Below are 12,819 nucleotides of genomic sequence, written 5' to 3'. Positions count from 1 at the left end.
AAGTCATTTTGTGGTAATTTGTTATACGCGTTAGGGTTGAACAAGAGCAATTTGGATAATGAAGCATCATTAACAGATGAGAGGTTTGTGTGGATAGGTTTCTAATGCACATCGTATACAGAGAAAACTAACTAATGGTAAATTCTAACTAACTAACCATAACTTTTAAAGTTATAACTCTCAAATCAATTGTTTCTAACTATTTGCAGACTCGGAGTACACTAACCGGCCAAAAAAATATGCACAAATTATTGGGTGCAGAAGAAAGTTAGGGGGTGAAGGAAGAAACTGTCAATAGTTTTAGATGAGCATCCAAAGTATAGATACAAGAGAAGACAATCACATTAATAGAATGCAATGCAATTAAAGCTAAATTATCTTAAATGCGAAAGTAATGGAAAATGTCGAAATGCGGGAAAAAAATTAAACACCGTGTAACAGTTTGAATCAATATTTAACTACTTATTTCAGACAATATTGCCTATAAGTAAAACTAATAAAAACTGATAATGACTACATTTATCGAAAGAAAAGCTCAACCATTTCAAGCAAAAGCCCTTGTAATAAGAAACACTTGAAAGAGAAGCCAAATTAAGGGTTTATGAAACCCAAAAACTGAAAATATACATGCGTGCAAGAATCACTCCTTGATTAAAGTTAAATATGAATCATATGAAGACTAGACAACAAATTCAATGTTTTCAAGAAATGACCAAAGTCACGACTGTGCCTTTGGGAACTTATGCACAAAGTTGCTATACTATACGGAATCAAGTATGTTTTTAAGTATATATATAATTTCATATGTTATCCTCTCTTAATCTCAATTTTTAATATTCTATTATTAACTCAAATTAAATTAAAACACACTTGACTCGATGAAGGTCATCAACTCGACATTATATATTTTAAGTAAGGTTAGTAAAACTTTGTTTCTGATTGAAGTTTATCATGATTATTATTTTTATTGTCATTGTTGCAATTATTTTTTTGTTGAAGAATTGTAGTTTTTAATATTTTCTTCTGTTGGTGTTAGTAAGTTTTGTCTTAGGTATCACAAACAAAATATTTTTGGTGGTGTCAAATATAATATCATTTGTGTTGATGTTACCTGATGTTATTCTCAGTTGATGTAAGTTGGGTTTGTTGTTTACTTTAATGCCAGTAAAAAATGTAGGTTAGGTTCATTTTCAATCAACCCTAATAAAAGTCCTCTGAACTATGGTTGGAGGACTTTTTTTTTTTTAATCAATGTAAGTCAAAAAATTTCATCCACATTAGTAAAGACATTTTGCACTTAATTTAAGTGTGAGTTTTTTAGTTTGATATGTTATTTTTTAATTTACATCACTAAATTATTTATCCATCCATGCAAAACAGATTTATGTTTTTGATTAATATTAGTTGGGATATTCTAGATTAATCCTGGTAAAATTATTTTTTAATGGATGTTATTCCGTGATGGATCTCGACCAACAATTAAGAGTCAAATTATTAAATTCAAAATTTATATATTTAGTTATTGTTACTAATATGACAAAAACTAATACATTAGTTTACTAATAAATTAAAAAATAATACATAATTTAGTATAATTGTAATTTTAAAAGAAATCACATATAATTGTTTTGTGAATAACTTTTCTTTTATCATTTTAAAAAATTGAGTCTATTCTTTTATTTCTCATTAATATATTTATTTCTTTTAGGTTTAAGAATAAAAAATAATTTATCATAATCTATTAAAAAATTGAGAGTTACTAAAAGAAAAATTTATATTAAGTCATAATTAAAAATCAGTTATGAGAAAACACCTAGTACATTATTTACATTATTTGTTCTTCAATATCACAAAAAATGATGTATAAAAGGTTAAAAGATATTGTTAACTATTAAACAAATATTTTATTATCAAGTGGGATGAGTGATTTACCCATTTTTTTAAGAATGGAAAGGAACAAATAAAAATGTGAGAGAAAGTAATAATTTTGTGTCTAATTTTTTATTTAAAAAAGCATAGTAAAATTGATATAAAACTAAAAAATACAATAGAAAAGTAAATAAAAATATTTTAATAAATAATTTTATTCTTTGATTATATGTTTTATTATTAGTTAGTATTAAATGTTATACTTTATAAAAGAAATAAAAAGATATGTAATTTAATTTTTATTAATTTCTAATATATATTATATATAATTTAAATTTTTTTAAATAAAAAAAATCATAATATATATATATATATATATATATATATAATATAATATAATATAATTTTTTTTAACAAAGTCTATATCCTTGACCAAATATTTAAGAAAATTAAGAAACATCATGGACTAATATTTTTGAAATCTAAAACATTTGAAATAAAAACAATTCAGTTGTAATATATTTAAATTTCAAAAAAGTTATAAGACATTCATTTCAAATACAAGTTAAAGTTGGTTAGGTAGAAAAAAAAAAACTAGATAAGATGAATGAAAATAAGATAAAAATAAAAATATTTAATTTGAGAATAACAGAAAAAAATAACCTTAAAAATTATGAGCCTGGGTGAAAGTTGAGAACATCATGAATCGAAGACCAACGTTAATAGGACCCACGCCTATTATTATGCTCTGTACTACTACTATTCCGGATTATTGAGACCACCGCATATATAGGACCCACGTCCATTTCAGGCTTATCTAACTTTTAATTCATCACGACCTTTTCTAAGTTACCCTTTCTAAATTTCAAAATCTTTTTTAATAACCATATTTCTAAAAAAAATAATAATCAAATTTCAAACATATGTTTCATACTCTTATCATAAACAGATTGTAAAACATAATAGAAAAAATGTATTACTCTTTCTCATCTCGAATATAAAAAAGTATTTGAGTGTTAATTTTAAAAATAACCCATTTTAACCCATTTCACTTTATTTTTTATTTAACGACATAATATATAAACTATTTTTTATTTAATTGATATTTTATTTTTTATGATTCTTTTTTTATATATAAAAAACTCAAAGGATAGTTTATAAAATGTTTATCTTAAAATGAAATTAGTGATATTAAATGTTACTAATTGAGATTTTTAGTTAGTGTAGATTTTCTTTTTATTTTATATTTATATTTCGGATTCTAAATGAAATTCTAAGTGTATTTATATTATATAACGTGATTCAATCACAAATTATCATGTATAACAAAAAAAATGGCTTTTACTATTACTATCTTAAAAGAGATTATGGATAGCGCAATTTGTTTATGCTTATAGTGGCGTTTTACATTAAATTCCAACAAAATAACAAAGTAATATTAAGTCAGAAACAAATATTATCTTTCATTTTATATTAATTATTATTTTTAAATAATATGACACACACACACACTAAGTCAGAAACTACTAATTCAGAAACTAGCTAGAACATAACTAACGGTAACAAAAGACCTAAAATAATAGTAGATATTTGATAAGTGAAAATTGTTAAAATTAACTTGCTCAACTATAATACTTGAGAAATTTATCTGTAGAAGTATTGGGTGAATACAAAACTGGTTGTACATGTTATACGATATAGTTTGTATTAAATTTTAATTTAATTTTATTAATGAAAGCTTATGTAAGTATTTATCATATAAGTTTTACATTAATTTTAAACGTTTGTAATTTTTAGCTTTAATTATTACATATTTTCACACTGTCTACTCTATTATTATAATCTTATATTTTTTTAATCAAGTTTAAAATAAAAAAATTATTTATACAAACATCATATTTTGATTAAATTAATTCATATAATGGCTCAAATATAATAATAAAAGTATATACTAAATAACACAATTAAAACACACATTCTAATTAATGTACAAAATAAACTTATCATGTATCGAATACCTTAAATTACCGTACGTATACTAGAGTAATATTGTATTAAATAACAATAAACTACATAAACTAATATCAATATCTTACCTACAAATGGATTATAAAATCAGAAAACTCTACCTGTAAAAAAATGGATAAAAATAACAAAACTTTACCATGTATAAAAATATATAGAAACATCTTACCGTATACAAGAGTTAACATTAGATCTTTAAAAGGTATTAATTAAACTAATGCAATATATATATATATATATATATATATATATATATATATATAAAAACAATTACTAAAACATGTTATTTATCAATATAGAGTGAAACAAATCTTTTGGTCACTTTAAGAAGTTAGAAGCATATTGAATTGATGTGTCAAAACATAAATTGTATCCGTGTAATTCATAAAAAACTACCTGTTTAATCTCTTTTTATAAGATTAATTAATTTAACACATAAAAAGAAATTACTTAATAATATTAAATACGTTTTATTTATTTAAAAAAATTGAATTAATTGTCCATTTAATTCATAAAATTATTTATCCTACCAACCACATTGAAACTAAAAAAATACAAAGTTAAAAAAAAAATTGAAAAAAAAAAAGAAGAAGGAAACGTTATTGAGTTATTGAACAGTAGAAGAAAAGAGTGGGAATGATGAGGACGAGAGAAAGGGAAAGTAGTTGAAGCATAGTTAATATGAATAACCCAATGCCCTCTAACACACGCAACACGCCTAATCCAAGTTTGTTACGGAAACGCTTCTGCATCTTCTCCTTCGTCTCCTCTAACCGTCACCGACTCCACCTCTCCACACTTCTCGCAGCAGCACCGGCACACGGGGCACGTCACATGCTTCTCCAGCCACCGGTCAATGCAATCCGCGTGGAACACGTGCTTGCAGTACGCAATCATCTTCACCGCCTCTCCCTCTCCGACCTCCTCCAGACATATCGCGCAATCCCCCTGCCTCGCCGCATCCGCCACCACCGCCAGAGACTTCTCCGCCACCACGGACTCCGACTGTGATCGCCGCCGGATGGCGCCGGACTCGGGCTCCGACGACGAGTGGTGCTGTTGGAAGTAGAGAAACACGAATCCGATGAAGAAGAAGGTGGTGAAGAGGATGAGGAACACGTAGGCAACGCTCGAAGTGAACACCGGACGAATGGACACTTCCAGAGGACTTCCTATGGACACTTGCGGCGAGGAAGCGTTTGTGGCGTGTTTGGCGTGAGGAAGAGGAGGCATGGACGTGGAGATTGGAACGTCCTCGTTCTGCATCAGCAATCTGCGGTAAGAGAATTCCATTTTTTGATTTAAATTTCTCAGCAACCAAACACTGTCCAATGTGCTTCTTGCTTGTGAGAATAACAAAAGGTGTTGCTTAGTGCAGTGCAGTGTTGAGTTAATAGCTTTTATATTTTAGAATTTTAGCAATAATAAACAGTGGATAGTAAATTAATAATAGATATATTTTGGTGAAATAAATCAATTGGAGAGTGAGTGATATGACAGGGACTGAGAATGGGAGCCACAGCATTTAATCCGTGACTCTGGAGTATACGGGAATGTTGCATTGATCCTTCTAAATCCAATATCATTAACTTAAATATTATTAATTTGCCATTGTTGTTCCTACAGCTATCAATTTTGGGAGTGTGAGTGAGTTTGAATTTTTATTTATTTATTTTTTTTTTGGAGTAGAGTATATAAGTTGTGGAATATCAATGTGAGCAGAGTGACGTAACTATAGGACAAGAGATGCAATATTCTTTGTTCCACCACCGACGGTTTGCTCTATTCTGTTTTAGCCATAAGTTTTTGGGAACCATACTGAAATGTTTATAAACATGATCTGTCTATAAAAAAGTACTGGAAAAGCTGCTTCAGTGAGAATTATCTATGGAGGTACTCCTCTGTTTCTGTACTCAGTACTTAGATGTTATTGTACACACATGTAAGGTTATGTAGGATACAGTATATCAGATTGAGTTAGCAAAGTAGGCAAAGTAGGAGATGAAGATTTCTCCTTAGATCTTTCCATTACAAAGAGATGCAGATATAAATTGTGCTATCTGGGATGAACAAAATTTTATTTTCAATTATATTATGCATGCAATACTTTTACATTTTTTAAGATACTAATTTAGTTTGTCCATAGTTCTGTTACATTTGAATTATTGGAGTTAGCTTCTCACACATTAGCATTCCTACAACTATCTTATTAGTTAAATGTTAGTTACTTTTGAATTATTGGAGTTACCTTCTCACACATTATTAGCATGCCTACTTAGTTAAATGTTAATGTTACTTTTAAATTAATGTATTTACCTTCTCACACATTATTATGTTACAATAATCTTACTAGTTGCATGTTAGAAGTGTTAATTCTAAAAATGACAAATTACTATCACTACCACATTAACATATTATTAAATAGAAAACATGATTTTTTTTTTCAAAATATCGAAAACATATATAATCCTAAATTTCTTTTATCCTATTGACACTTTACCCTACGAAGATCTTATAAAAAACTTTTCTTATATCTCAATAGTATATAGAAAACAAATAAAGGGACTAAAATATCCTTTAACACAAGATCTAGATAAAGACAAGATCTAGAAAGCTTTCTCTTCTTACATTCCCATACTAACTTAAGGGACTAAAATATCCTTTTATGGAACTACGTTATGGCTGTTGTTGCTATCTTCATTATTGTTGTATCATCGTGGTTGTACTTGTACTCCACTTTTTGAGTGGAAGAAGAAGGGAAGGAGCTTGTTTTAGAAAAAAACTCGATCCAGAAAGCTCGTTTGAAAGCAATTATTCATGTTCTAGAAACTTTGTTTTAAAAATTCTGTTATAGAAATATCATTCTAGTGCACATTTTATGTGTTCTGGAAACTTGTTTTGAAAAATTTGTTTCAGAGAGCTTATTTTGATGGTATTGTATTTGTTTTGAAAAACTTGATCTGAAAAGCTGGATCTAAAATGTATTTTATTTGTTTTGATTGTTCTGAAAATATTATTATTTTGGACATTCTGTTATGGAGATTCTTTTCAAAAGGATAATGATGTTTTGTTGTGCGAGGAGTAAAATTGTCATTTTAAAAGTTATGGGGTGCAGGTAGAAACTATAGAATACAACCGAAATGCATCCAATAAATTTATAGTGACCAAAGTGTTTAATCGGTGTTATTAAGCCCGAAACCAGTCACTAGAATTATAATATATATTTTGAATTTTTACAGTGACAGGGGAGTATGAAAAATAAATAGGTTGTTAGGAGTTAATAATGTGATTGTGTATAAATGAAAATATAAAACATATCTTCAAAAGATTAAAAAAGATTATATGTTCACTAAACTCGAATTGATTCAAATTAATACAATTCTGCTTGAGTTTATCCCGTTCTTATTTAATTTTATGAGATTTTTTTAATAAAAAAATTCATTAGACCTAAGTGTTATCTACAACATTTTTTACAATCCATAATTTCTAACTTGGATTGAAAAATTTAACTATTCTTTAAGGCTAAATTACTATAACCTTCAATATGTAATCAAATTTGATTACAACTAATGTGAGGATAAACAATTAAACACTATCTTGCTAACTTTTGTAAAGAATAAGAACATAAATTAATGTTTATAAAAAAAGAACATAAATTAAATGTTTCCATTCAAGCTACTGGATGCACAAGGCGTATTAGAGATTATTTTTTTTTAAACTTTTTATTATCACTTGAAAGCTTTCGTGTGTTCATTTCTTATTTTTAATTGATATCCTAGCTGTGTTTTTAACAAATATACGATGAATAAGTGCAAATATATCAATCAACAATTCATAACATCAGAATATTTGAATTTATAGCATGTTATAAGCAATTTTTTGATCGAAATAATATCAAATTTACTGTGTGAAAATCCTTTAATGTTATCGTCAACTTGTTGGACATCACTTTATATTGGACACATTGGTCAATCTTGATTAAATTTGAGATGCTTTGTACGCAAATTTTGTCAAGTACATTTGAGAATTGGAGTGGATGTATAAATCTAAGTATGCATACAAGTTCATTAAGAATATTACGGATCTCACATATAATATACCCTTCCTTTTTTTCTTTTTTTTTTAATTTGCATAATTGTAATCAATTTTCAAGCTAGTTTGTTAAACTCCAAGCTTTGTGGACTAATTCACGAACTTGAAACAACAAAATTTTAGATAGAAAAGTTACATGATTGACGAGATTATTAAAAAAAAAGTAATTCAGTAGGTTTTAGTTCGGTAGATTTTATTTAATAGATTTTATCTTAGCAAAGAAAAAGAAAAGTGAATATATATATTTTCTTAAATTGATAGATTCTCATTTTTCTTACTTTTTCAATTCACATACCTACTCTAATTTCACATAATTTTATAGATTAAAAATGGACTTAAGAAAATATATGTTTTATGAAATAAATCTTAAATAAATTGGACTGATATGAAAATTTCAATACACTACCGCAATAAAGATATCATTCATTCGAACATGAAAATCAAATCCGGTAATATGTGATGCGATATGTTTAAATCTTGAAGCATAAACTTTAATTGATTCTTATATTATATTAAAGTAGGAAATTAATAATTTAATATTAAACACATATATAAATATATTAGAATTTACTATATATATATGATTATTAAATTATAAATATAAATGTTTATGGTCCTTTAGTTTGACATTTGACACTCTTATATCATGGACTTTAAATCTAACTCAACTGGATTTTAAATCTAATTCAACTCTGGACTTTAAATCTAACTCAACTGAATTTTAAATCTAACTCAACTCTACAGAATCGACTTTATATATTAGAAGTGGACTTTAAATCTAACTTAATCTTACAAAATCGACTTCAACTGGATTTTAAATCTATCTCAACTCTACAAAATCGACTTTATAGAAGTGGACTTTAAACTTAACTCAATCCTACAAGAAAACTTCCGATACAATCCAATAAAAGATATCACCCTTTTTTGGTTTCTCATCAACTCAACTTGCGTTTTCATGGAATCAATTATTTCATTATGAACTCAAGTCTATTCTTAGAAGTGATTATGATTAATTAAGTTAAAGTCCAAAGTAGGATGAGATTAGATTTGTCAAGTATGTTGATAAAAACAAAACTATAGAGTAGTTTCTCTCAAGGTTTATTTCTTAGTCAGTAATTATATTACATGAGTTTTAAATGCCATTTATCAGCTACATTATATATTCTTCCAAGAAAAGGACTAGAAAGGTATAATAAAGTACAATCACTATTTATCTTCCACCCTTTTTGAAACAAAAAGGACAAATTAAATTAACTGAGCAACCAATAGGTTTGTGTATAACTTAGTTTTTTTTATATATCAGCCAGCAGGTTTGTGTATAACGTTCCCACCCTGTTCCTCAGAAACAACATGGGACAAAAACATATGTACTTTACTATTTTCTCTTGTTTCATTGCAAGTGTTTCCGTTAACCATTTCTTCCTTCTCTTTCTTAAATAGTAACCTATATAAAAGGCGTTAAAATACAATAATATCCTCCACCGAGTAGAACATCGTGAAATTATTATGAAACCAAACTTCCCTCAAACCCCAGAAAAAAGAGAAAAAAAATCAATGAAACTGGAAATAGCTACTAATTACATTACAGATAAACAAGCTCACTAAAACAGTGAGTGATCTACATTTCTCACCCTATCAGAAGAACCAACCAACCATACACCACTCTCCAAATTGCAAAATACTAAACACATCTCTACTTAACACCACAACAATACACACCTAAAACAACAAAAACCTTAACCTAGTCACCTTCTACCTAATCAAGTACAAATTTTTACACATCAAACATAGAACTATTGTCTACTACACTATTCATCAGTATCATAGGAGGTGAATTTATTCACAGCTTTCACACCTTCTGCAATGGCATGCTTCCCAAGCTCTCCTGGCAAAACCAGCTTCACTGCTCCTTGAATCTCCCTCGAAGACAATGTCATGTGTCCAGTGTAATCCTTCAACTTAGCAGCTTCACCAGCCAATCTCTCAAACATGTCATTCATCAAATTGTTCAGAACAATCATGCATTTCGAAGATATTCCCATTTCAGGGTGCACCTGCTTCAACACCCTATACACATACCTCTGATACCCTCCTGCACTTTTTCTTCCCTTCTTTTTCCCCCTTTTTCTCTCTTTCCCATTCCACCCTTTTGCTGTTCTTGCCTTCTCTTTCTCTTCATTCTGCACTCCACCATCTTCACCTTCACCAGTGCTGTTTTTTTTCTCACCTATTTTTTCATCAGTAATGGCAGAGGTAGGTGAATCCTTTTGAACTTGAGGATTCACTTCTTCAACGGGAATAACCATCACATGCTCTTCGCCACCTTCTGCTTCTTCTGTTTCTTTGCTTCCCCGTGTTTGTCTTCTGCTGCTGCTGCTGCTGCTCACAACCGTTACTTGCACGCTCGATTCCACAACTTTCTTGGTGGATTTCACCACCAACTTCTCACCACGTTTTGGAGCCATTAACTATACTTCAAGCTTTTCTAGAAACGAGAAGAGTATAAGTTACTGATGGATGAATATGCTTATAGAAGAACTAGCGAAACCTCAAGGGGGTTCTGGAGCTTGACACGTGGACACCATGTGTCATATGCATAGGAACCAAAGTGAATACGTGTGGTTAAATGTAATTAACGAGTTCAGGAGTGTTCGGAGGATGTGTGTCCCACTGTGATTCCTGTCCCTTCAAATTTATGGTACTATACTACCTATGACATGTTTTTGTAGTATTAAGAAGAAAAAATGGTATATGTCAGATTTTACAACAACTTTGTTATGTGTCCATTTTTTCAAGAATTGATTCAAGAAATGCACCACTGGGTGGGGTTTAAGAAAAGAATAAGACAATAAGCACGATTTGTCTTAAATCCTTAGTTTTTCATGCATTCGGTGGAATGGATAAGGCTATATATATGTTTTCTTGAATAATAATGTTATTCATGCCCAAGACTGTAAATTTATTATCACTAACATGTAAAAAGAATTAGAGCATACAAAAAATACCAAATAAGAACTCAAACATGTCAATGACAAAAATGCAGCAGTTATGTAATTTATTTTTCTGTATTATCAGCAGCAAAAATAATGAAAGTAAAGGTGTTCAAAACATAAAAAGAAAAATCAAAATCAAATGGAGTCATACTGAGATGATTTGAAAGTAAGTCTCTGTTATCACAACCTATAATTCTCTATTGAAAACTTATGTTGATAACTTTATTTTAGTGATATGATAATATATATTAGTAATTTAATATAAAAGATATAAAATTTAGGTTAGAGTTTTTCACGTGCCTTTTGGTTCTAGTCATTTCAGTAGTTGTGTAGATCAAGCCTATCCTCTGTTTTGTCTCCAATTAACACATCAAACTTAACTTATTGGTCAATAAAAAAAGGCTTTGAACACAAGAGCAGGCCACTTAAAAAGGCCAGAAGGGTAGAGTTGGGATATTTCTTTTACCACCTCCATATTTTATTCTCACACCTCCTTGGTGTAAGAAAATCCAAATTATCTATGGAATAGAAAATATCCAGATTAGATGATCTCAAAATATATTTTGAATTGTATTTGTAACTTGAAAATGTATTTTAAATTATTTAAAATATATTTTTATATTTCAAAATATATTTTAGGTTATATAATATAAAAATCATTTTTGATTACATAATTTGAAAATTAATGACATACATAAATTAAAATATTTTTTAATTAAATAATTTAAAAATCAATAAATACGATTTAAATACATAATTCAAAAATAAAAAATATAATATATTTCAGATTATACAATCTAAAATATGTTTTCCCAATATCCAACACATTAAACATTTATAATAGTCTATAAAGGTATGTGAAGAAATGATGGTGTTTTTAGAAGAATTGGCGTAGTGTTGAATTATAAAGGTTGGTTATGAAGGACAGAAATGTATGGTTATAAAGTAAGGAAGTACAATTTTTGTTCTCGTGATGCTCGTGGACGTGTCTTGGTCCCCATCCATGGCTTTTGGGCAAATAAAGTTAATCAATTCTGTAGCAGGTTTCTCTGTCTCCCTCTCTATCTTCTTCAATACCTTTGTTTCCTTCGTTTTTTTTTTTTTTTTTGTTTTTCTATCCAATCCAATCAAAAATTAACAATGCATTCAACATAACCCAAACCCAATATCTCATACACTATTCTTTTCATTAATTCCATTTTTATTTACCATGTTTCTAAAATAAATCATATCGTAAACTACCTCTTATTTCTTCAAATGCTTCTAGTTATAGTTATTTACCATACTTGAAGAAAAAACCATGAACATTCAAAATTTATCTTATGAATAAGTCAGGACTCTAATTAAATAGTCTCAAATCTCACGTGTTTATGAAAGTATAATTTTGTTTACACGTCCGAAGTTTTATATTCATTAGAGATAAATGTAACTTTTTAATATATAATTAGGTTACTACAAGAAAATATTTCATTAATAACCAATTTTAGTGATCAAAAGTTGTTAGTTACTATAATGACCAATTTAGATATTAATTTATAAAATAAAAAATTCTTAGTTACTAAAATAGTCACTGTTACGAATAGAAAATTATGATTGATCGCTAAATTGATCACTAATTAATTAGAAACTAATTTAGAAACCAATTTCTTTAATAACAAAAATCTTGATAATTAATATTTATTAATCAATTTCTTTTGAAAGTTAAATTTTAAAAATTAATTATAATTTTTTATTTATAATAATAACTATTTTAATAAACAATAATTTTTTAATTTATAAATTAGACATCAAAATTGATATTCTAATGTCTATCCATTTCTTACCATTAAAATTAATTATT

General features: G+C 28.1%; 2 protein-coding genes across 2 annotated transcripts; both read right to left on the bottom strand.

Moving 5' to 3' along the window:
* Nucleotides 1-4,480: 4,480 nt before the first annotated feature.
* On the bottom strand, nt 4,481-5,302 carry LOC114168741 (RING-H2 finger protein ATL32). The gene has a single exon (XM_028053655.2). It carries the CDS (start codon nt 5,185-5,187, stop codon nt 4,627-4,629), a length of 561 nt encoding a protein of 186 aa, XP_027909456.1. The 5' UTR covers nt 5,188-5,302; the 3' UTR covers nt 4,481-4,626.
* Nucleotides 5,303-9,541: 4,239 nt separating this feature from the next.
* On the bottom strand, nt 9,542-10,495 carry LOC114169114 (uncharacterized). The gene has a single exon (XM_028054145.2). It carries the CDS (start codon nt 10,449-10,451, stop codon nt 9,795-9,797), a length of 657 nt encoding a protein of 218 aa, XP_027909946.2. The 5' UTR covers nt 10,452-10,495; the 3' UTR covers nt 9,542-9,794.
* Nucleotides 10,496-12,819: the final 2,324 nt, after the last annotated feature.

This window comes from Vigna unguiculata, chromosome 11, assembly GCF_037176805.1.
Source record: "Vigna unguiculata cultivar grain cowpea cultivar isolate G323 ecotype 2 chromosome 11, ASM3717680v1, whole genome shotgun sequence".
Lineage (NCBI taxonomy): Eukaryota > Viridiplantae > Streptophyta > Magnoliopsida > Fabales > Fabaceae > Vigna > Vigna unguiculata.
This window is presented reverse-complemented; position numbering and strand designations above follow the sequence as displayed.

Excerpts from the sequence above, each read along its gene's own strand:
- LOC114169114 (XM_028054145.2), bottom strand. The coding sequence starts at position 10,451 with ATGGCTCCAAAACGTGGTGAGAAGTTGGTGGTGAAATCCACCAAGAAA.
- LOC114168741 (XM_028053655.2), bottom strand. The coding sequence starts at position 5,187 with ATGGAATTCTCTTACCGCAGATTGCTGATGCAGAACGAGGACGTTCCA.